This window comes from Lytechinus pictus, chromosome 10 (genome assembly GCF_037042905.1).
Source record: "Lytechinus pictus isolate F3 Inbred chromosome 10, Lp3.0, whole genome shotgun sequence".
NCBI lineage: Eukaryota > Metazoa > Echinodermata > Echinoidea > Temnopleuroida > Toxopneustidae > Lytechinus > Lytechinus pictus.
The window spans coordinates 670,791-697,256 of NC_087254.1; the positions used below are offsets into that span (position 1 = coordinate 670,791).

Sequence of the window (26,466 nt, forward strand, 5' to 3'; positions counted from 1 at the left end):
TATTTCTTTTGTGTTTTATTGTTTGAATTATACATTATTGTTACAGATTTGATAAAGGATAAACGACCATATTGATTAAACCACAGGTTAAATCGATGGTAATTTAGCGGAGAGAAATGAAACTTTGTTTCACATAACAATGAGGAAAAAAATAATATTTCATAATTCATAGTGAGTGGGTTATCGGTTCCCTTTATACTGTTTTGTGAAATAAAGAGAAACTTTAAAATATCATAAATGTCATATCATAAAAATATCATAAAAGGCCAGTATCCTCTCAAAGGACAATACATGGCACCTAGACGAGTGGCGGTATAGCGCCCCCTTTCACCCTGTACATGTGTAAGCGTATCTTCAAGAATTCCTTCTACAACATGCAATTGATATTATTTTGTGTGTCTTTAACTTTGTAAGATATGAAGTGATGGTGAAGTAGTAGTGAAAAAAGAGATGTGATCGAAAAGTCAACTAGAACAACACCAGCTAAATAAATCTTATTGTTATACACATTGAAAACATTTGCATGATATATGGAAATATCAAATCATACAGAGTATCAATAAAGTTCTATCAAAAACAGTTCACCCCTTTTGGTAACTTTAAGAAAACGCCATTATTCGTCAACGTTTATACAAGCTTATGTATAGATTGTTATGACAAGTGATAATAATACAATAGTCCTACATGAATGGGGATCGACAATAATGGAAGGCGTAGATTTAATCAAGGCTCTACCTTTATGAAAAGTTTGATAAGGCCGAAAAATAATGTTTCTGCCGGAAGTCGAACCCGGGTCCCAAAGGGGGAAGGATGACCTCTTGAAAATTTGTTTCGATCGGTCATTCGATCTAAAACTAAATTTCCATGCAAAATTGAGGAAAAAATAATACAATAGAACACATTGATAAATTCATCTATTAAATCTTAATGTCGTCTGTATTTTTACTGAGTATAAAAGTGTTAAGTTCAGCCTGTATCGTTTAAAAAGATAGTGGAGAAGTGTGTGCACATCGCTTTGCAACCGAAAGGAAAAGGCGCTATATCAAATTACCTTTGAATTGGATTGGATTGAATTGGAAAGAAGAAAGTTACATTTTAAAACAATATCATATTCAAAATAATTATGTGTCGAAGTTTTCGCGTTTTTTTGTTATTTTTAACAGTAAGTTTTCGCGTTTTTTATTTTATTTTTAACAGTAAGTTTTCTTAAACTAAAGGCTTTTTGTCAGTTACAGATACAATACAATTCGTATATCTCTATACATTCATGATTATTCATTGAGTGGTCACTATAATATGTTTAGCATGAAACAGTGACACTTTTCTTTTAATAAACTAGAACGAGCTATCAATATAATTCCACTTTCATAAAAATGCATACTTTAAATATTTGTTTATTTTCAGCTGACTTTCTCTATGAAATTAAAATCCGGGTCTTCTATTCATAATAAAATTTGTACTACAGGTCAACTGCGTGACTTATTTGAGAATAATCATAGTCAAAATTGAGTTGCAATGTATAGGCCTATAAGTTTGTGTGAGTTTTTTTTTAAATTTAGCATATCACATGGAACGAGATTAGTTGCACCGTGGAGTTTTCTTGTATTGGTCATATTCACGTTGCCAGTCAGACATTTCACCTTGCCACCTGGTAAACTCACTCCGCCAGTCCAATAAACCTTGATCCATCGAAGCTTCAAAAATAGAAAGATAACAATCAACATTATACAATATGAAAACTTTTTTATCGTCTTAACATCTTTGTGCACGACAAAAAACAATTTAAAAAAAAATGCAATGGCTGTAACCCTGAGTAGATAAAACTTAAATGAATAAATAGATTGAACTATTCACCGCAAGGAAGGTTCGCACTTTTGAAGATTTTTTTTCATTAAACAATGTCAACATATCACGAATCCATTAATTCCCTCAAAATGATCAAGGTTTCTAAGATCTCATCGTCAGCCCGCCCTCACACCGTGCCAATATAAAAGGTTTAAAAATATAGTTTATAGATTCAGTGAAATACGATTCCCATCATATAGAATTTATAAGAGGTAAGATATTGATGTATCTCAATCGTGTCTATCGTGACTACAAGCAGCAAACTGTTTATTCACGCTCCTTCTGCTAATTACGATAATGATGATGACGATATATGTAAAGCCTTCATTTGTAATTCTAAACTGCGCTGTACGATGTAAAAATGCAAAGGAAAATTAGTAGCTGAAGTACGTATACCATGTTTAGATAAAATTATGAATGAACATACCAATATCATCCTGGAGTTTTGGGAAATAGTAATTCCAGAAGTTACATTGATTGGCCTTCAATGCTCTTCCTACACCAAGATCCAGGGATATCTCCTTGTAAGAGAGCTCTGGTAGAGTGAAGGATGGCCAGGTGCCCAACCCTTCACTAGGGTCAGCTCCAGATGTTGGATCCCTATTGATAAAATAATATCAATGCATTTTACATAATCTTCCATCTGGAATTTCACAGTTGTATCACAATTGTAAATCTTACATTTGCTATCAGTTGTTTGGAGTTCGAACACACGCACACACACACGCACACCCTCCCTGGAATTATCTCCAGCAGCAGATCAACACAAACTTCATCATATACACACACACACACACACACACACACACACACTCCCACCCTCCCTGGGATTATCTCCAGCAGCAGATCAACACAAACTTCATCACACACACACACACACACACACACCCATCCTCACCCTTCCTGGGATTATCTCCAGCAGCAGATCAACACAAACTTCATCATATACACACACACACACACACACACACACACACACTCCCACCCTCCCTGGGATTATCTCCAGCAGCAGATCAACACAAACTTCATCACACACACACACACACACACACACCCATCCTCACCCTCCCTAGAAGTATCTCCAGCTACAGATCAACACAAACTTCATCATACACACACACACACACACCCGATCATACACATTAATGCACTGGACTAGACACACCCAAAAATAATTTAAAACCGTTAAAGTCTGCTCTAATAGCATTTGTTTTTCAAGGAATGCGTAAATTTGTTCACATAGTGGACACCTCGACAGTGTGACTGTTCGCAGCGTGTTCACAAGGTCGATTATGTGAAAACATGATTCACACTGTTGAAATGCTCTAATGCAACAATGTGAATGTGATAACACATTTTATTCCACACATGTGAACACACTGTGGGGCACTGTGGTTTTCCAGTAGGGGCTAACATTTTCATTTCAAAAGATACTCTAAAAGTTTCAAAGATGCAGTGTAACTCATAATTCTTTACCCAAATTTAGCAAAGTTGGTCCATAACTTCATCATCTTGACCGACAACTTCTTTTCTTCGTCCGTCATCTGGTCTAAACCTCTTAAAGGAAGATGTTCAATGAATGGCAATCCAAAGACAAACGTAATTTCTTCCGCGTGACCAGCTCCAAACCAATCTGGTAAACCTAGACGAGAACTGCAAAGAAATATGGCGTTGATTACTTAGCATATTATTCATTCATCCTCGTTTCACAGCGTCGATTCTTGAATTAGCATTATGATTCAAAATTGTTCTCATAGAATCTGGAGAGCCTTTCATCAGATCAGACATCTTTCATTGATTTTGATTGGCTGAGAAGAACTGTTACTATGGCATTGTCGGATAACGCATCTGAAAAGTCACTTCATGAAGCGCTCTCGGTGTCAAAATATTAAAATATTTGCAACGTATATGTATATTCAAATGTGTTGATAAAAAGTGTATCGCAAACACTTCCTAATTAAATCAAATTAAATTATGAAGTATTAACTACATTAATAAGATGACAGACTTCAGATAAAATTGTTTGTTCGCAAACGCCCACCGTTGCAGTGCGATAAACCCACTCTTTTTAATCTCCTGCTTTCATAAAATAATTGACTGAACCTCAATCGGTCCTTCTGTCATGTCTGTGTCCATTACGAATTATTTGAATCAAATTTAAAGGTAATCTATTCTTCTTTAATACATGAAACTCTAAGGCCAGAAGAATAATGTCCCGAAAAATAACCATGTCCCTGGAAAGCGGGGGTGTTGTATACCGTCCTGTAAAAAAAATTGTCATCACCAAGTGAATCCCACGCAATAGTCCCTTATTGTTCTAAAGTCTCCGATTTGCGCGACATTTGCGTACGACATTTACTCCTCCGTTAATTTCTCAAAAAATACAAGGTGAAAGTTGGAGTTGTAATAGGTCTTTGGGGTTCAGAATCATGGGCGGAGGTTAAGAGAAGGTTTGAAGATCTGGTTTATCTTTCGCCTCACTTGTGCATTTTCAGTAGGAGCAATTGTCGCAGATGCAAAGGTCGTGGGGCGCAGGGTGACCAGACGTCCCGTATTTCCCGGGATTGTCCCGTATTTTGTTCTTTTGTCCCGGCGTCCCGACAAACCCTTCCCGGGACGCCTATCTGTCCCGTATTTTAGAATATTGAACAAATTGTAGTTGATACATTTAAAAGTGACGAATTTTCATCAAATAACCAACAGATGACGAAGTAGAGACAACAATAAAATCGATAACTGTAAACTTTTGCAAGTTCTGTGGTGATTTTCTTGCTAACCCAATACATTGCAAATGAACTGGCCTCCTGCCTATGTGTGACAGGCTACTAGCTAGGCATGTAGGATCGGAGCAGATTCTCAATGGTGCAAACAATGACATGATAAACAGTTTTTTCCACCAAAATAATCAAAAAATATATTATGAATTCTCAGATTACTGATTTGGAGATGTAATCGGAGGAACAAATTATTGAGTTTTCATAACTAGATCTAGTTGTTTCAGCTTTCGTTTTGAGTCTAGATGTGTATCATGCCGCGATGTTTCATCTAATTCTTAAGTTTGACAATGCTTCACTTTTGAAATTTTATTCGTTTCTTAAACATTTTAGGTTTTTTTATTTCAAAAATATATTTAAAAAACACCAAATATCATTATGATTTTTGTTAGAGGATTGGAATTGTTTTTGTTTGTTGAAGTTTGAACTTTTCCCTCTTTCTTCCTTTTCTATCCGTTCTTCATCATTCTATCCTTCCTGCTTGCCTTTTTTGTTCCATCTATCTTTCTTTCCTGATCCTTCTCTCTCTGTTCATTTTTCTTTCTTTGCTTCTTTCTCTTACTTGCTTTCTTTATTAAATTTCCTGTTTTATTTCATTAATTCTTTCTTTCCTTGAACTTTTCTTTGCTTCCTTACCCCCTCTCCTTTTCCTTTCGTTCTCTCTCCTTCCATTACTTTTTTTCTTTTCAATCCCTCCTCCCTTCATTCTTTCCTCTCTCTCTTTCCTCCTTTCTTTCTTTCATTCTTTATTTTATTTTCCCTTCTAATTCGTTTCCCTTATTCTTTCTTTGTCTCCCTTCCTTCCTACCTTCTTTCCTTCCTTATTTTCTTCCTTCCTTCCGCCCTCCCTCCCATCCTGTTTTCTTCTTTCTTTGTTTCTTTCTATCAAAGAATGAAGGAAACATTTTTCTTTCCTTCAATCTTTCTTTCCTCCTCCTTTTTTATACTTTCTTTTTTTTCTCCTTTATTTTGTTTTTTCAAACATTTAATCATCTCAATTCCTTTCTTTTTCTTTCTTATTATATTCAATTTAAAAAAATACCAAAAAGTTGTTCTCTCTTTTATTTTTTTTCTTTCATTTTCCCCTTCATTTATTCTGTCTTTCTTCTCAATTCATCTCCTTTCTTTTGTCTTTTCATTCTCTCCTTCATTCTTTTGTTCACCCTTACATTTTTTCACAAGTCTAACACTATGTAGCCTTCTTTGTTTACCGGTATTTTATTTTTTGTCGATTGTCCCGTATTTCATTTTGTGAAATCTGGTCACCCTGGCGGGGCCATTATTGGAGGCTATTGCCGCCGCATATTCATGATGTATTTACCTACATCATTTCAGCTGGTATACGTACCGTGACGGCTCATGCGTCAGAAAGTATTTGAAGACAATGTCCCCCACATCAGCATGGTACCTAACAAACTGATCTGAAGGACAGGCAAATCGGTGATCTCCAGCAAACTCTATGAAAGATGGCATCAGATCGGCAGAGGGGTTCTCGACAATGGACCAGTCCGTGTATTGCTGAAGAATCGCAGCGATCAAGATATCATCAGTGACGCCTGGTGTTTCGTAAGTAAAAGCAATATTAATAAGATTATCCGGTAATGCATGCACCAGCTGTAGATGAGCCATCTTGAAGATCAGAAGTATCCATGATGGTTATGATTAAAGTTACAATAACGTAGAGAGAAATTATATTGAGAATGAATTACAATGCATAATGATTGAAAATCAAGTGTGGCGCCATTATGATAGCGAGATGAGAGGAAGAAGATAAACAGAAGGAAGATGAAGCGAAGTATGGAAGTCGCTCACGAAAAAAATAGGAAATCGAGTGCAGAGGGGGATTTCCCCCAAAATATTTTTGGTTCCAGTTTGCTCAGACAAAGCATATCGGTGATACGACATTATTATTCCCCTTCGACAACTGCTCCGCGCTTTATTTTGTCTAATAGTATGGGTAGGGTAAGAGTTGCAAATAGAGTCTTATGTTTAGGGTAGAGCACAGCATTAACTCCTTGCGCCAGATATTGCCGCAGATGCTAACACCAGGTTATACCATCTATGCCAAGTCCTTCCACGCATGGACTCGAACAGCCTTTTGCTTCCAAAGAGTTGGACAGCGGTAAATCCACACTGAGTCCTCAGCCCTCTGGTGATGTCGTACTGCAGCCCTTACTTGAGTCCTCTGCCGAACTCTCCATCCATTTGCAGCAAGTTGACGTTTGTAAATGTGTAGATACCCCACCTGAGGACCTGTCACAAACCCAAACAGCTACCCTGACATCTGACATTTTTTGTGGATACCAAGTCATCACTCTGTCCGATTCCGATGTGATCGATTGGTCTGATACAGTCCACTTACCTGTATGTGACAATGGCCCTGGACCCCCTCATTTTATGGAAAAGCCATCTTTCCTTTCATCGGTTGCTAACCTAACCCCTAATGTCGTAGGTGACGTCTCCGATCCTGCTGTTCCCTTGGGTCCCATCCACACTTCCCAAAGGGGTCCCTCCCGAGAAGCTCTTGGTGGATATCCAGCCACGGTTACGAACATCTCCAACCGGGCCCAGCTGGGCGAGACGTCTACCCCATGTGTCCAGAGGATAAGGGTGGCCCCTTGTTCACATCCCTACTTTGAAGAGATCGACATCCCTCCTGGCCGCCCTCCAGATGTTCTGTTGGCTCCCACTGGTGTCGCTACCACCCCGAAGAAGCGCGCTCTTCACCATGGTGATAGGAGAGCCCAGTCCCTGCATAGCAGCCGCTCATCGGAAAGGCGCGGTATGTCATTCGCCTACAACGTCATATCTTCCGTTTTGTGGTTTCGCCTGTGCGGCCCCTTCGTCACGATGATGTGGTATCACCTGTGGCGCCCCCCAGATATGATCTACACCTCTTGTTAATAGCCCTTGTGATGATGACTGCCCTGCTTGCTTTTTCAACAATACCCTTAAACTATTAGCTCGGCTCGCCATTTCCTCTAATTTTGGACTTGCTCAGACAATTTTTACTCCTTTATTTTATACAGTATTGTTTTCTTCCTTTAACGGTATAATCATTTAATATATTTCTCTGTTTCTCAACAGGAGGTCTTGGCATGCTTAGTTGCCTCTACAGGGTTGTTTTTATGCTTTTTTTTTGTTTTAGGTATTCCCCCCCCCCATTCAGTGTATATTTGCAGATTATGGTAGCGGCTATATGATGGACAGTAGTACTGATTTTTCTTTCTTTAATTGTATATTTTTGTACGGTTTGTTTCATTAAACTCCTTGATGTCACGCAACTTTGGTTTGCTGGTGTGAGGATTGTATGCTATTTTATTGTACTTTACCTTGCGTGTGTGTTCACTTTGGAATTATATTTTGTAATCCCTATATTTAATTTTTTGTTTTTGCAGATTACATAATGATGCTTATTATATGCTGTCCATACTTGTATGGTTTTTAATTGTGTATGTTTATGGTTGTTATTGCATTATTTTGTTTTCAATATACATGCCAATTTCAGGTTTTTAGTGAGTTTACAGGTTCATAGATGTAGTGTTGGTTTAGGTGATTACACATTAATTTAAGTTTGTTGCAGGTTTACAGCGCGATTCTGAAACTTTATTTGTGTATGTACTGTTACATAGCTGTCAACTAATATGTTTTTCAATATGTAGCAGTAACAGTGACAACATTCTTTTTTGCAGAATATGGTTTTGTTAACTTTGATTGGCGTGCTTTATGTATACTTTATCAATTTTTGTATCGGAATGATTATGTTTTCCTTTAAACGATGGTTTTGATTATGGATCAGTATGTTTTAGGTTATCAGAGGTTCGCAGCTCAGCTGTTATACAGTATTATTGTTAGTGTATAAGTAATATGCATTTTTTTTCTTAATTGAAGCTTATGTCTGCATGCTATACATGAGTGTCGCATTTATATTTCATGATTGACTTTTAATTTTTCAGGATTGCTTTCGTTTGATAATAGATGTATGTAGATGATTTATCATGTTATTGTTGAAGGATCATCTTGTATGTTTGGCTTACACCATTATTTTATGTTATGCTTAGACTTAGTATTATTGCCTTTATTTACAGTACGTATTGTAAAACTTACCATATATGTATTTAAATGATATTTTCATGTGTCTTTCTTTTAAAGGTACAGGTGTTGTATGGCTCTTAATGCATTTTAATGCATGAAGAGCAGTGTTTTGCTTGTGTGTGTTTGCGGATTTGCTGCGAGTGCCTTTGGGTGGATATTTTGTTTTTACTGGAAATAATTTGTTTTTAATCCTTTTTATGACATGCCTTCTGACATTGATTCGTGGTGTTTGTATGTCTGTTGGAGTTCAGAGATAGTTCTTTTATGTACCTAATGTGTTATTAGGATTTTTGAAGATTTTTTTTTCCATTTACTAATGGAGTATGAGGACGAATGGCATTTAACCAAATTAGGTTGTGATAATAGATCAGATATAGATATTACATCACCTGTGAAGACAATTATTTTTGTAAGCATGTAGGCCGTTAAAAATAACCCTCATGTGAACTATTCATATATTTTATTTATCGTTTAAGTATTGTAAGTTTTTAACAGCATTATTTTATAAATGAGATGGAATGGAAAGATCACATAGATTTGCATGGTAATAAGTTAGGGTTTAACTTTAACTTTGCTTTGATGTTTTAATTGCATTTTGAAGACAAGCTGTTTACAAATGCTTATTGTGTCGGTTGATGATTTTAAAGGGCTTATGGCTATATGTTTTTACTATACTGTTTATTGTTTTTCAGATTTGTAGTTAATTTTTGCTGGCTTTGATGATAATCATATATAGGTACATACCTTCTTATATTTCATGAATGATGGGAAGGAAAGGAAAGAAGTGGTCACGCCAGTATGTGTAATTACGACTCTTGTATGTAAAGTGTTATAGCGCCAGCTTGTGGTGGTTCACGTGTTGAGGTTAATGTGAACAATCGTTCTCTTTGCAGCACCGTGTCAAATCATGATGTTCCTATAATAAATGGTAGGCACTTAATCAATAATTGTGATCGTAGTGTCTTTCCTTATTGTCGTTGGGTGAAGTTAGGCATTCGATTAGTGTTTGGAATTTATTGCGGAGCAGTTGACACTGGAGCAAATGCTATGGAATATGCACTTTAATACCAAACCCTTAAAATTTCAGAAGTAATTTCAACATACTACACATACCATATGGGGCCATCAATCCTCTAATTAATTCTTCTAAGCCTGTACTATTAAGTGTTGGTCGTGGTAGATGAAGACTACTGGCAAAGAGGAATCGAAGAAAGAGAGTTCCGTCATCTTTGCTGACACCAGTCAGTACAGGGCACCTCTTGAAGTCATTTTGCTCATAAAGATTGATTGGTTTGTCCTCAAGGAAGTTTCCGTCCACAGAAATGGGGCATGATGAATACGCCTGCAAAATAGGATAACACGATAAAGATATTAATATACTGTTTGTATCGACTGAAGACCAACTGTATCATGTATCGACACGTCATGTATCAATGGTCAAATCCAGCTCCTTGCCATATATTGACTCTAATTCTAGTTGTTGAGTTATCTGGTGACTTCTCAAGTTATTTCACTGAAAAGATTGAGTCTGCAGTCAAGCACATCCACACCTGTTAAAGCGGAGTGAAAAAGAAAGCTGGACAGAAATGTACCTTACTCGTGTGATGATGATCTAAATGCATTTTTGCCACTCCTCTAGAAATATAGAGAATCATAGTGAAGTCTCCTTCAAAGTCATGCTCCCTAGATCCTATTTCAACTACAGTTGTGAAGGAAAATGATGATTTGATGGCTATGCCGTTATCGAGGTCGAGGATTGTTAATGCACCTGTGCAGGAAGGAAAGTTCCCCGGAGAACTGAAATTCGCACACGTTACTCCTGTGTTGAAGAAGACGTCACTTGATCGGGAGGAAATGAGCAGTTACCGTTCCATATCAATCCTACCTTTTCTTGCCAAAGTTGTTGATAAAGTTGTGGCGAAGAGATTGACAACACATCTGCAGGACACTGACCTTCATGAGACCATGCAGTTTGCCCATAAACAGCTCCACAGTGTCGAGACAGCTCTTCTTACATGTCTTAGGACATAATTATGATGACATATTGAGAAAAGTTGACAACAAAGCGGTCATAATCTTCCTCTTAGATCTGTCAGCAGCACTTGACACGATAGACCATGAAGTCTTTCCCCAGACATTGCATGTAGATTTTAAGGTTGATTCCACTGCCTTAGCATTGCTCCGGTCGTATCTCCACAACAGACGACAAATGGTGAATATCAAAGGGACTTTGTTAGAGGTTTTCCGCGGGGTCCCGTCCTAGGACCACCACTCTTCACTCTGTACACTGCGCCTCTTGGGAAAATTACTCGTCATCATGGAATAAAAGTTCATTTTTACGTGGATGATATGCAATTGTATGTGAACCAAGGGTGAGCGATGATAATGCTGATGCTACTTCGTGTCTGACTACCTGCCTGGCAGAAATTCAACAATGAATGGTAATAAATTTTGTCAAGCTGAATGACTAAAAGCCTGAATATCTAGTCTTTTCTCCACCATATATGCGAAACAAGATTGTAATCTTCAAGTTGGCAGTGTGTCTGTCCCTCCTTCAGATAAATGCTCGCAATCTGGGTGTTTTCTTCGACCAACGAAGATGGACAAGCATATTTCCAAGGTATGCCAGGCTACCTAGCTACTACCTGTCAAGAAATATATCAGCTATAAGATCACTCCTCACTCGTTCTGCAGCAGAAAGCCTAATTCATTCCTTAATGACCTCTAGGATTGACTTCTGTAACCGACTGCTGGCTAGTGTTACTTCAACTATGCTGAACAGACTACAGGGTGAACATGACGTTGTTGCTTGCCTGCTTACTGGTACAAAGAAATATGACCACATCACACCTGTTCTTGCGGAGTTGCACTGGCTACCAGTTCAGTACAGGATCGAATTTAAAATCCTTCTCCTGACTTTCAAGGCTGTCCATGGTTTAGCTCCAGGATATGTGACCTCTCTATAAATAGAACAACGCCGTCTATGTCATGTCTTGCGCTGATCTGGTACTGGTATCACTCTTCATGTACCCATCACACACCTAACTAAACATGCCTAAAAGGATATAGAGATCGTGTCTTTTCATCTATTGCGCCACGCCTATGGAACTCCCTCCCTTCTTCGCTCCGTGAAATTGACAACATTGAACTCTTCAAACCGTAACTCAAAACTCACTTATCTCAGCAGATGTGTAGTAATTAGCTTAATTGGATGAGCCTGTGAATGTTTAACAGAAATATCATCATCAACATCATCATCATCAACATCGATCACCATCATCATCATCAAACGAGTCGTTCTGTAATAGATGGTGATACATGTATATAACAAACAATTAGAATTTCAGTAATATGTGGTATAAAATATTTGCATGCATGGATCCATTGTTGTTTTTGAAAATATAGTTGTAAACGCTGAAGTAATATTTTCACTCAAACAACATTATCATTAAGCAACACTATCATCAAACAACACTATCATTAAACAACACTATCTATATTCAACATACTAAGAATCTTACTATTGGATCAGTCAAAAGCAGATCACGTGATAGTGTCAATCATCCAGATGTCCTCGAATCAAAAGTGACATAGTTTGCCCATTAACTTCAACAACGGCGATTATTATCATTGATTTAAAGAGTGTAATTTCAAAAGACACTCAATCTACGTTCGTTACTTCTGAGAAAGGAATATCCTCTACTTAAAAAATTATCAACAGGCTTCTATTGATAATTGGTCAAGAGATTATAATTTTTGTATTCTTGCTCTTAGATTACAAAGGGGTTAGACACCCTTTTTCGGTCGATAACATTTATCAGAATCATTCTGCAAATCGGATAATTATGTCAATTACTTTATATTTTATCAAACATACATTTAGCACCCTTCGGAAATTTAGTATGTACTATCAAGTTATCTAACGTGTACTCACCGGTAAAGAAGCGTTTAGAATCTCGTCAGGAGTCTTAGTTTCCAAACATGCGACCAAGGCAGAAGACGGCGACGTGGCACAATCCAAGGCCTCCCCGAGATTCCTGGCATCTTGTACTTCTATCTCCGCCGGTCTGGAATCAAAGGATGTTGTTCCACTCTTGAAGAAAGAATAAAATAAAGACGGTGGTAATTAAATAAGAAACAGTGAGTTCTCGCACCGTTCAGTATTCAAAATGCCTGTCAAATGACAATGAACTGCTGGAAGGTCTTTGTTAAAAATTGGTGAACAAGAAAAGCAGTTCGTCCTAATTTTCGGTGCTGACGAAAAAATGCCAACATGCCGTTTCTCAAGAGTCCAGGTCCGAAACTGCTGTTTTGATTTACCAATTCTCGACAAAGATCTCTTGTTCTCTCATTGTCAAAAAGGACATTTGAAATACATTTCCTATGTCCTCGATAGCGTTCTGCGAAAAATCCCTAATATAAGGGGCCGCGGAACGAACATGAATGTGGGGAACTGAATATGCATAAAATCTCATGTTCATGCTTATTTTCACACTTTTAAACATGATTACTGATTTTTTTTACCCGCAGAAGCATTTAAGGAATTGAGAAACTTAAGAGAAAAAAATAAGATTTAAGTAGCTGGCCTTCATCACCTTTACAATTAATTCAGGTTTATTATTATTATTATTCATTCACTTATTTATCTACGTTCATATCTAATATTTCAATCCCTCGTTCGTTACTTTGTTTAGTTTTCAAATCCATTACAGCATCATTGAATAATACTACCTACCTGGATGATGGCTTGATTGAATAAATGACGACTTCGTTTAGAGAGTGTGAGGTAATGTACTGACGCTGCACCGGCACTCTCTCCAGATATAGTAATTCTGTCCTTATCTCCTCCGAAAGCTATTTGAAAAAAATGTAATAACATTTTTATATACCAAAAAGTCAAGATTATTTGAATTCAGAAATACGATTTAGACCGTGAATAAAGTTTATAAGTATGTCGTCGTGCCTTCTTGAGGAGCATCTTAATAGCCCCCCCCCCCTGTCTGTTGACCTGTTTTCCAATCTCGTTCAATCCGTATTGACCCTATCACATTCTGATTCTCGGATATGTTTGATTTGTTCCCATATATTTTATGAATGTTCTAATCAAAGTCTGTAAAACGTTCGAGTATTTGCAATTTAGACTTCCAACAAAAGCAGGTATCATGGTTATACCTTTATCATCCTAATTACAAATCATAACTGACAAGATTAGTTCTCGAAATCACTAAGTGCATGAATACAATGAAATATTATCAATATTAGGGTTTGGCGGTAAAATAAACTAAATGAAATCGATAATGAATTGGAATCTAGCAGCTACCTTCAACGTTGTCGTATATCCACTGTAGGGCTGCTACCTGATCCAACATACCAAGATTACCAGGTGCTTCGGCATCCTCTGAACGAAACAAAATAACGACATCAATTCAATTCAAGTTTATTTTCCTCTCTGGATAAAAATGAACACAAATGTGGTAAACTACACAGGAACAAAGTTTACATAACATCAAAGACATAAAAAAGCATTGAGATGGAAGCAGCCAAAAAGGAAAAGAATGTCCTTATAAAACGGCCGACCCAACTCACTTTAAAAAGAATAATAATTATTGACAATATCAAAAGTAATAAAAAAATAGAAGACAATACAAAGGCATAGATACACAATTGGTAAGATTTATATTATATAAAAAAATATTTACAAACAGGTTTAATTATCGAATATAAAGTTTCTGAAGTTACGTTTGAAAATATTAAATGATACATCTAACATTCAACTACACTGAAAAAAAAATCAATACCATTAATACGGAAAAGTCGTATTTTTTTCGACCAAATTTCAGGATGAAAAATAGCGTATAATATACAAAAGAATCAATTTAACCAGAGAGTTGGGGGTTCTACTCCCAAATCCCCGGTTTAACAGTTGCGCAGCAGGTTGCCAGGAATTTACCATATTTCTAACGGCAAACCCCCGGCAACTATATAATGCAAGACTTTTCACCTTAACTCTGAAGGTTTACCTTGAACTTTAATTGGGACTTTTAAAGTATTTTCACGGTAAAATTGGGCGGGAAAATTCAGTTTCCCCGTGCTTCCCATGCATTATTATTTTTTTACAGTATAATAATAGCTTTCCATCCTCGTTAAATCCTCTGGTTGGTCGCAGACCCCCCCCCCCTCCATCCCTTCATTAGTGTGGTAAAAATATTATTCATGCCCGCAAAGTTTTGCTTTTTCTGTCTATTTTATATATAATATAAAAAGCAGTTATCAAATTTTGAAATTATATTCAATCAAACTTATATACGAAGTTACCGTAAATGAAAGGAATTTTAAGACGTATACGAGCATATATATATACATCGGCAAATCAGAGTGAAATGGATGCGTTGTCGAAACTTACTGGTAGTAAACTTTGCGAAAACAGCAAGACGATAATTTATTGTAACTACGATGACGTCACCGACAGCGACCAATGGGATTCCGTTGTAATCAAGATCGTTGGCTGTTCCTGAAACAAACCCACCTCCGTGTATCCATACCATGACTGAGGCATTGGTGGGCTGCATAAGGAATAAAAAGAGTACAATTTATAGGGTAAGCTCATCCTGATGATAAGTTGGTTTTAACAAAAGCAGAAAATAATAAATAATAATAATTATGTCCATTCATATAGCGCAGTTACTATGTGCATACACTTAACTGCGCTACTTGGTATCATATTATTACCCCGGCTGTAGCTGAGCCGCCATATTAATAGGCGCTAAGCGTTCAAGGAATAAATCCGCCGGGTAACCATTCACCTCACCTGGGTCGAGTGCGGCACAATGTGGATAAATTTCTTGCCGAAGGTAATTACGCCATGGCTGGGATTCGCACCCACGACCCTCTGTTTCAAAGTCCGAAGACTAATCCACTGGGCCACAACGATCCACACATTGCTGAAGGTTTGATGAAAATCCATCAAAGAATAAAAGGTAATGATTTTTAAAGCTTTTGATTTGTGACGTCATTTGCGAGCAGATTCCTTTTTAATGAAAAAATGATGGATACGAATATGAACAGTTTTTTTTTCGTAGAATGATGTCTGTAATGTTTTTTTTATTATTTCTTTAAAGAAAATAACATCTTGAGAAAAATATATATATATCACACAACCATGGCAACGTAAGGGGCTACTCGTTTATATAACTCGGTTATTTTTAATGGATATTCATCAAACCCTCACTAACAGGCTTATTAATCTTAATTTATTCTACTTTTAATCAATTCGACTTTTCGTCAGGGTAAACTCCTCCTCTAAAGAGAGGGGCGGCGAAACCCTATAGGGGTAATTTAGCAATTGAGAATTTGTTTCGTACATGCGGTATTTTCTTCCCGGCGAGCCGCGGCGTCAGAATAGCGTTATTTCAAAGGTTTATTCCATGTAAGAATATCCCTCATGAACGTTAAGCTCTGAAATAATCTGCAGCTAGTCAGCGTGGCGCAATTATGGGCTATTAAGGTTTCAGCCGGATTTCATGTTCGATCAATAAGCTATCTTTAGCGCCATTTTGGAAGTATTGTTGGATTCTAAGAGTAATAGACCGCTGACTATCATTGTAACTCGTCCAAATGCACTATTTTACCTATGACACCATGGTGAAAATCCCAAATTATAATTCCTAGATGGATAGTTATAGAGCTTTGACCAGTTTTATTAAATGACAACTTTTACACAATCGCCGTTTTGGAAGCCATGTTGGATTTTTCGAGTACTGGACCACTGATTATCATTGTAAGTTGTCCTAATGTATTCTATTAGCTTTGAAACAATCGTGTAGAACTCAATGTTTTTATTCCCCAGATGGATGAAGCACGACCCTTCTGAGTGACGATCCTAAAATAACGAAAACCATTTCTGACGCCATTTTAGAAGCCATCTTGGAGAAAATGATGATTAAGTTATTTTGGAAAGAAGCCTCACTTTCGATTGCCTTCATTATGGCTTGGAAATGGCGGTTCCCATAACTTTCTTTTATGCTTACATACTTTACCTTTGGGCTTGGCGAATAGACATTGAGATAAAGACAATCCTCGGACAATGGACCAGCGTAAGAGGGAGGAGGAGAAGTCTGGGAACAGGCGTCTTTAAACTCTTTCACGGTAAGAGGTCCATCCCATGGTTGTTTGGCGACTGGTGGCTTGAAGCGACGGGGTGGGTCGGCAAACGGTACTCCCTATATCATGGAGAAAATACCATATCAATTAAAAAGATTTTGTTTACCATATCAATTTTGTTTGCATGTATTACGTATTACGAAAAGGAATTCGCTATATCAGCGCTAAGATCCGAAGATTTAAGATTGATAAGTGTATTACAAAACCCCCAAGACAGAGTAAAAATACACATGGTACTTTAATATAAAATTGTAATGATGTCACAAGTGATTATAAAAATGAAAAAGGGAAAGTTGTAACCAGTGTAAGTAAATTGGTACTATTAAAGGGTTAAGTCAGCCAAGCACCCCCTCTCTCATTCCTTCTCTCTCACACACACACACGCGCACGCGCGCACACAGTCTTTCTTATCCATTCCAAAACACACAAACAAAATAAAAATTTTAAAATGCAAAATCATGGTTCATTGTTATCCAATCTGAATACTACCTTAAGACGACCGCACACCTTACGATTGGTCTGCGATTCAATTTTGGAATAAAACGTACTAGAATTTGATACTCATATTGAGACTTGGAATATCTTACTGTGTATTGTTTGAAATCTTCGTACAAATACCTACGTCAAAGTCTGTGACTATGCTATCATCATTCTTAGAATAAAAGCAAATATAATATCTAGTCGTATATGACGTCATAGCAGTCGTGCGATTGGCTACGATTTGAAACTAATTTGGCCTGCACTCCAAATAAAGGCTTGAAATCTTTCAAAATGGTTATATGAGTATTCTTTCAATTAATTTTAACCTCAAATAAAATGATATGTTCCATTCACATTTTAAGAAAATGAGCAAAATTAGATTTGTTCCAAAATTGGATCATGAGCAGTCGTAAGGTGTGCGGTGGCCTTTAGGATAAAGACGATAACAATGAAGGATTTTCAAGATTATGTTCTCAAGAGTCGACAATTGTGAAAGCAATTCTAGTGAGAGAGAGAGGGAGAGAGAGAGAGGGGGGGGGGTGAGAGCGGGTGTGTGTGTCTATGTGACCTGCTCATTAAATTTGTAAGTGCCATTCAATAATAAATGTTGGCATCACGTTTGCGAGAGGATCGCCCCTGTGTCATTTAAATCATTAAATTAATTTTATGAATGTATACATGAAAAAAATCATTAGGTCCAATGTTATTCCTTTAGTCCTATCAACAATTCCTTTTGAGGGGTAAATCACGATTTTTTGAAGAATGTCAGATAAATGCGCACAATGAAACTGGCCGCTGGTTATCTTTATTCTATATTTGTGATAAGTCGCCAAAATGAATGATTTATCATTCTATATGAAACATGTTTTCACTGAAAATGAGGGTGTTGCACATTTAGCCACACCACAAGTAGGCCTACATACAGACAAGCATGCAGGATGCGTGGGCATTCGAATGATATTTTCTTACAAACGACACCATAAAGTAGGATTAACATGACAAGCGTAACATAGGAATATTAAAACGCTATAAGGTTGGCACAAGGTCAAAGTTTTCTTAAGGACGTTCCACAGTTATATTTGTGCGCATTATGATTTGCGCATAGTTTACACTCTGCGCGCTGACGTCACAATGGATGAACAGGTGATTAATTAGCTGCGGGTATGAGCTGATATTTCTCATCTTCTGCACTTTAACTGCAGATCCGATGCGTTATTTCATGAAGCTAAAAAATTGAATTATTCCATGGACCATTCAAAAAAATATTCTTTACAATTTCAAAATACTTTACTCTGCAGTGCTGCCAAGAATCACGAATATTAGCCCGAGTTTGAATAAATGGTAGAGTGGTTTTGATTTTTTCTTCACATAGATACTAAGCATTCGGCCCATTTTTGGTGTTTTAAAAAGCACATTTGCTCTAATAAAAATGCTGATAGTTTAAAAACAAGCACATGAACCCCTATTTTTTAATGTTTGTACCTCTTAGGTATACCTTCCTCTACAACTCTGCAAATTTTGGTGAAAATGACATGGATTTTGAATAAAGTGCAGCATTTATTGTACGTTTGTAGTTTGTTACTGAAATTTTACATTTTTTAGATTGGGATTTTGTTATCTTTTACGCCATTTTTAAGAACTGACAGTGCTGTTAAACTTAAAATTGCAAACAAATAGCACTATTAATAGATTCTCCATTCTAACGATACAATTATTAACTCTCTTGCGAAATTTGATGACTTTTTCATGTATTTTGAATGAGTAATGGAGGTTTTTGTATTTGTATTTGTATTTATTTATTTTCCGAAATTCACAATAAAAAATAAACATGAATGTACAAATGAACATATAAAAGCAAAGTATAAAAGAATAACAAATTAGAACAGATATATACAAAAAAAATATGAGATAGACATGATAAATAGTGAAATCGGAAGGACACCCAGTTCAGCTCTGCCCATAGACAGTACTGTTCTTCCATGGGGTCCAATGATTAAAACACAAGTTATTAAGAAAATTGTTACAAAAATCTCTTAGAGCATAAGGGGGAAATAGAGGACATGGGGGGGGGGGTTCCAGTATCAAATTCAAAATACTTCATAGATCAGGGAGGAAGGCATTGAGCCTATGTAAGAATACTTTGAGACTACAAGGGACCTTTAGATTTGCAGGGAGATTATTGAATTGAGAAGCACCTCTGTACGAGAAGGAACGTTTACAATAATTTGTTTTAGGTTTTGCTAATATTAAATTTCCATGGGACCTGAGAGAATAATTATACTGGCTACTAGTATGTTGGAAAAATACTTTTAAATATTGAGGAGCAAGTTCATTTAAGGCCTTAAAGACCATTGTATTTAGATGACAACAACGTCTGGTTGATAAGGTTTTCCAACCCAAACGAACATGTAACTCATGTATAGACACGCGACTATATGGACTTATTCCTAATATACTTCTGCATGCTCTGTTTTGAAGTTTCTGCAATGGCTCGATGTATTTTGCACATGCTGAACCATATACTATATCACCATAATCAAATATAGGGAGGATAATGGCATTGTACACAATTTTCAAATTTTTCTGATCAATATAGTGACGCAGTCGGGCTAATAAACGTATGAGTTTGCTTATTCTAGAACATATATATTCAATATGCAAATTCCACTTTAAACTGGGATCAAACAACATGCCAAGATATTTGGTTGATTCCACTTGTTTTATATGTTTTCCATTTACATTCAAGTTCAACCGATTACATTTACCAATCATTTTTCCAGAGCCAAATAGCATACATACTGTTTTATCACAGTTAAGACTTAGTTTGGAATCACACAACCAGGTGTTTATTCTTTTCAGCTCAGAATTCAGTTGAGTTTCAATAGTTGTTACGTTTTTATGGGAGAAATAGACTACCGTGTCATCAGCATATAGGTGAATAGAACAATTTTTAATATGCTTTACGATATCATCAATATAGATTAGGAACAAAAGCGGACCCAGTATAGATCCTTGAGGGACACCGTAGTTTATATCGGAGTCCGCAGAAGTAGATGAGTTAAATTGGGTATATATACGACGACCCTTTAGATAACTTGAAAACCAAGATAAGCAAACAGAAGATACACCAATGTTAGATAATTTCTTTAAAAGAATATCAGGATCCACAGTATCAAACGCTTTGCGTAAGTCTATAAAGACCGCACCAGTGTACAGACCGTGGTCCATTGCATTTAGCCAATCATCGGTAACTTTGACAAGTGTTGTAATAGTCGAGTGATTTTTCCTAAATCCTGACTGGGCTTTAGACAATACATTGTGACATTTCAAATATTCTGTTAATTGTATTTGAACGAGTTTCTCAAGGATTTTGGAAACAGAAGGTAATATGGATATCGGCCTGTAGTTGTTAGGTGACTTTTTGTCACCCGATTTATGAATTGGTACAATTTTTGATTTCTTCCATCTTGTAGGAAACACGTGTTCAGATAATGATCTATTAAAAATGAGTGTGAGAGATGGTATAATAGTAGGCGTTGCCATTTTTAGCATCATTAAAGATATATCATCAACACCAGTTGATTTTTTATTATTCAACCCCAAAATTATCTTCTGAACATCATCCTCGGTAACTGGATTAAATTCAAAACACGATTGTAGAGGGCTATTGTTAACATAGTCAGAATCTGCACGATTATTCGTTGCAGTTGGAATGGCAGAAGCCAGTTCAGAACCAACATTAGCAAAGAAATTGTTGAAGTTTGTAGCTAACAAATAATCATTATTATCTTCAGTAGCACCGTTTTTACAAGATTTTTTAGAAGGCAATAAAGGTTTGAGTACAGTCCAGACATTCTTGCTTGAAGTAGTGGAAATATTTTGTAATTGCTTTGAGAAATGAGCCTTTTTTGCTTTCCTACACATTTTGGTAACCAAATTTCTTGTTTTACGATACATGTTCATAACACTTTCGTCACTGTTCTTTGATGCTTTCTTTTTCAATTCATTCCGTTTCGTCATCGTTTTCTTAATATCTGCATTTAGCCAAGGAGCGGGTTGGTGACGAATGCGTTTCTTTTTAATTGGGGCAAACTCATTTATAGAATCCATCAAAAAAGATTCCCATAAATTAACAGCATCGTCAATGGTTCTAGAAGCACTTATTTCATTCCAAGAATGTTTGGACAAATGACTATGAAAAGATTCTAGATTCACGTACTTAAGATTTCTATAGTTGATTGTATTAGGAATATGAATAGATCTAAAGTTCAAAATCAAAAAGCACAAGTCATGGTCACTTAACCCGAGACTGATTACACCATGAGATTTAATATTCTCAACTGCGTTTGTGAGCATGTGATCTATTAAGCTCCTAGTATTGTGAGTGACCCGAGTATACAGATCACAATTTATCTGTTGCATTGAATACAAATTATTTATTTCTTCGTAACGCTTCATAACATTTGACTTGAAACTCTTACTTATATCAAAGTTTACATCACCCATCACAATGATATTTAAGTGAAAAGCATCCGCAAACGAAAGGACATGTTCATACTTATCTAAAATATCAGCTTTACTGTCTGGTGGGCGATACCATGAAATGAATAGGAATGGAGTGGAGAACTTAGGTCGCACTTTAATTAATAAGAGTTCAAGCGGGTCAAGAACTTGTGAATTTACTAATTCATGCGATATTGAACATTTAATGTAAATAGCAACACCGCCCCCATTACGATTACGGTCTTTACGTATTAGTTCATAGTCCTGTATACGAAGTTCATTATCATGAATAGACTCATCTAGAAGAGTTTCATTAAGTGCTAGGATGTTTATGTCGTTATCATGCAATAAAACTCGAATTTCATCAATATTTCTGTATAGACTGCGAATATTAAGATGTGCACATTTAATACCATGATTATCAAAATCAGAAAACTTCATAGTCTGAACCGAGTTAGAAAGGCCCACATTTATTTGACTTTTTTGAAGAGTCACAACTTTTTTATGCTTGTAACTTGTATATATATTTGATTGAAAATCTGCAAAAGGTAAGTATTGAAATATGCATTTTGTGCATTCCCAATTTGGGAATTCATGGTTTATATCATCATATAGCTCATTTTTAACTCCCGCGCACGACGAGTGCATCCAAACAAGACAATGTGTACATTGTAGTCCTCTTTGATTATTTTTAACTGGTTTATCACAAGAAACACAAGGGTATTGTATAGTCATAACATTAATATGATAAACTGGATATGTTCAGGGAAAGACAAAATTCAAAGTATACAAAAGTATACTGAAACGAAAGGTATAACAGAAGATGCAATAAATAGGGAAATTGCAGCTACTTTTAAAGAATATCTATTAGTAAATTACATTAGTAAACTAACATAGGGTTTGAGACAAATATGGTAATCAACTATTAACAAATCACTAAAAAGAGTGAAAAACAGGCGTAAAAGAATGGGGGTATGGAATGTTTTCAATTAAAATAAGGTGTAAAAAGTCAGTTAAAGATATTACGAGAGAGAGGTAGATCGCAGACCTCCCAGGGGAGATATCAAATCATATAACGTATCGTTCACCTCAGTTTTCGTGCTTCTTCAACAGAACTGATAACTTTTCTGATGGATTTTCCGTTTGTTGCTGGTAGAGCTACAAGGATACGTCCATCTTGTGACCACGCTGCAGATATCTTTGGTGATATTCGTGCTTCTTTCAATATCTCGTAGTTGGATGAGGTTAAGTCTTCCGCAATGGATATACCGGAGTTTTTCAGTCGGCGCCTCACTGCCATTATGGAATGTCTTGCTCGGTACGTCGCAAATTTCACGATGATCGGGCGATGATGGGTTTTCTTTCGTTTGGCTTCTGACGCGATCGTGGCCCATGATGTCGGCGTTGACGTCGACTGTGAAGGTGCTTGTCTTTGTCTATCCGGCGTTGAATTTGCTGTAGACTGCGATGTTCCACTCGCTGGATCTCTCTTCTGGATCGGTCCGACGCGGTGGCTACGGTCGATGTCGTCGACGCGCAGGTCAATGCCGAGCTTTTCTTTGGCAACTTGAAGCATTATCTCATCCGTGTTTTCACCTTTGATTTCGGGTATACCAAATACTCTTACACAATTTCTCCTCGAGTACTGTTCGGCATCCTTTGCTTTATTTTGCAGTCGAGTAATCGATTCCTCTTGACTTTCAAGACGTTTCACAAGGTTTGCAATTTTTGTATCTTTGTTTCCATTTTCGATTTCAAGTGCAGTGATTTTGGATTCGTTTGCCTCCGCTAGTGTAGACACTCTGTTGAGTTCTTTCTTAAGTTCTTGAAGTTCTTCTCTGATTGCTTTTCTCACTGCTTTTTTTATCGTTTCCAAAAGCACCTTATTGTCGTTGGGATCACATATACTCAAACATGGACAAGATGTTTCACTTGCCGGTTGTGATTGCCGCGTTTGTCTTGTGCCAGCATTTCTCGTCACTTTCTTTTCAGAGGTGCCACGATCTTGCCCTTCCATTCAGAAAGTTTGGCAGAGGGGTGCAGCAAACAATAGACAGGTACGGGCTTTTGTTCCAGTACACGAAGAGTTGACCGATCGATTAATCCGTCATGGGCTGAGAGGCACAGTGGCTAAAGATTTCGATGAACGGTTTGAGAGCAATATTCAGCCCGTTACTGCCCGGTTTGAGTGAAGGACATCACCGTGTATTGGTTTCCAGATGGCTGGTGCCAAATTGGGTCAGATTTTCAATAAGTAAAGTCAGCAAACTTATATACGAGAAACTTACATTTCACTCCTGGGGGTCCACATTACACAGCTGATCCGAAACTGTTCACATATTCACGATGATTTTGAGAATAACGTGCAAAAAGTTCACAATTCCGATGAGGTTTATGCAATAAAGGCTCTGTCAGCTAGGGCATCATGATATGTAGGTTTAAACTCATTGTAGTAATCTTGGGCGGTCTAAAAATGCCAAATTCTTTTGAATGCGCAATTCTTAAGAACATCAATTTGGGTGAACTTTGAAGCTCTATAGCAAAAAATCAAGCACATGGACCTATGTTAATTTTTGCATATTTCGAATATTAAGGTTCTAAAGTATCTATGTGCAAAGTTTGGTGAAAATGACATGGATTTCACTTTAACTGTGGAACGTCCTTAACTGGTCAGTTTGAGAAGAGACTTAAATGTTCTGTAATCTAGAAAATTATAGGAACTATGGCAGTGAGTCAAATTTATAACTATTCTGTGTGTACACATTTCACTTGCCAGTTCATGATTTTGCCCAAAACGTAGGGATTTTTAAGAGAAGAACATGAAAATAAATGATGTAATCCAAGAACATTATAGATTTGGCTGTGAGCGATTTTATTTTTTACTGATTTTGTCTTTTAAATAAATATTTCACTTGCCAGTCCTATATATAATCTACGTTGTGATTTATAAGAGAAGAAATATTCCAGAATTACACACACATCCTTCGTGCATGTATGGTTTTGGCCTCCTACTTTTCCCAAATAAAGATGAAACAATTGGAACGCCTGGTGACTAGAATACAATTCAATAGCATCAACTTTGTTGGGCCCATATGGTTGGCCCCATATAGGCTCTCCCCTTTTTGACGAAATTACGTAAGTAGACATTCTTGGACTGATAATACATTTAGAATGGGCCGGTGTTCTTTAATGACGAAGAAAAAAATGTATTTTTTACATCACGATAATCAAAATTGAAAATTAGGAATTGAGAATTGAATATTAAGTTTTGTTCATTTAGGCCAATATACATATCTAAATATTCACAACCTCGAAATTTATAACAATTTTATTGGCAGCTTCATCTTTCCCAAATATTAATAACGTTGAACATAATCATGGTTCATGATAGCCAAAACAAATAATACAAAATCTGCAGAATTAGCTTCCTGCGTTTAATAAAACATATGGTTAACATAACTTTAATGATCGATAGAAATCGCAACATCTTCTTTAATGAAACTTTAAAAGAAAATTAACAAAGTGTGAAATATCTTAGTATACAATACGGGCCTTTTTCATTACGCTCCTCAGAGCTCCAAAGACTCGATGACTGATTTTCGTCATCGATGGTGAGTTTTTTTAAAGCTTACCAGATAAACATCAAAGCTTTTATCAACGCCGATATAGTCCTCTTCTGTGAAGTTGACCGTTTTACCCACGAGTATCCCTTGAGCTACTGTCACTGTCGGATCTGCAGTTGATATGTCAGTCATTAAGACAAGGCACAAAAGGCTAAATATGATGCGGAATTCCATTGTTTAACAAACTTTTTTTAGTTTAATATTTCCTTAAACTCTATCTGTACCTGCGGATCTCTTCGTCGCAACGCTCTCTTATGTACTGTGAGTCATTGGTCCTGCCAATAAAGTAATCCTTGGTCCTCCGTTAGAAGAGTAGTATAGCAGTATTGTATTGTATATTACATAACACCCCGGTCGTAACATTTGATGGGTGTTGAAGTTCGGCGACCTTTGGACGTTGGGGACGATGCAGGTACGTTGGTATAAGTCAAGTAGCATCAAAGGCATCAATGTGTCCATGGGGGAAAACCCTCCCAATACCACAAATTGGCGATATAAACGACAGTATTGAAAATGGTGGTTGACCGTTGACAACTGTACGAAATCTAGTAGCTTATCTGATGTGCTCCGAGATGCGATGGGAGATTTGTTAGATGAAAGCATCATGTTGTGATATTTGCAAGAATGAGTGAGGTATGTCAGATCGGTGTCAAAGATGGTACGACTCGGATGATCATGGAAGCCCCATAGACTAGACCCCCGGCCCTGTTCGAGTCTGATGAAACAGAAGGTAGGCCTTTATATTCGATATTTAGAAACATACATGATTTGAACACTACATAGTGAGGGTTAAGTATATATTGTTCGTGTTGGTGTGATATGAATAATGCACGTTTTCATTCTTTTATCCCGCAATCATCATCCTCTTCCATTCATGGGTGTACATATTGTATGTGCCTTTTCAGGTCGAACCTGCGACTGTATGTCTTATCGCATAGTGAACATTCGTAGCGTTTGGGAGCGATGGATATGTTCATGTTGATTCG

General features: G+C 36.9%; 1 protein-coding gene across 1 annotated transcript; it reads right to left on the reverse strand.

Moving 5' to 3' along the window:
• Positions 1-26,191, reverse strand: LOC129269752 (acetylcholinesterase-like). Its single transcript, XM_064105101.1, has 11 exons — positions 25,490-26,191; positions 16,751-16,933; positions 15,118-15,277; positions 14,035-14,112; positions 13,450-13,568; positions 12,649-12,807; positions 9,828-10,056; positions 5,968-6,175; positions 3,322-3,498; positions 2,273-2,445; positions 1-1,694 (listed from the first exon to the last, which is right to left on the reverse strand). Exons 1-11 carry the CDS (start codon positions 25,652-25,654, stop codon positions 1,579-1,581), a joined length of 1,767 nt encoding a protein of 588 aa, XP_063961171.1. The 5' UTR covers positions 25,655-26,191; the 3' UTR covers positions 1-1,578.
• Positions 26,192-26,466: the final 275 nt, after the last annotated feature.

Bases quoted from the DNA above. Each gene is read 5' to 3' on its own strand.
- LOC129269752 (XM_064105101.1), bottom strand. From the start codon at position 25,654: ATGGAATTCCGCATCATATTTAGCCTTTTGTGCCTTGTCTTAATGACT. The intron at 16,934-25,489 runs GTAAGCTTTAAA...TCCATGATATAG, and splicing joins AAAGCTTTGATGTTTATCTG to GGAGTACCGTTTGCCGACCC. The intron at 3,499-5,967 runs GTACGTATACCA...ATTTCTTTGCAG, and splicing joins CTGACGCATGAGCCGTCACG to TTCTCGTCTAGGTTTACCAG.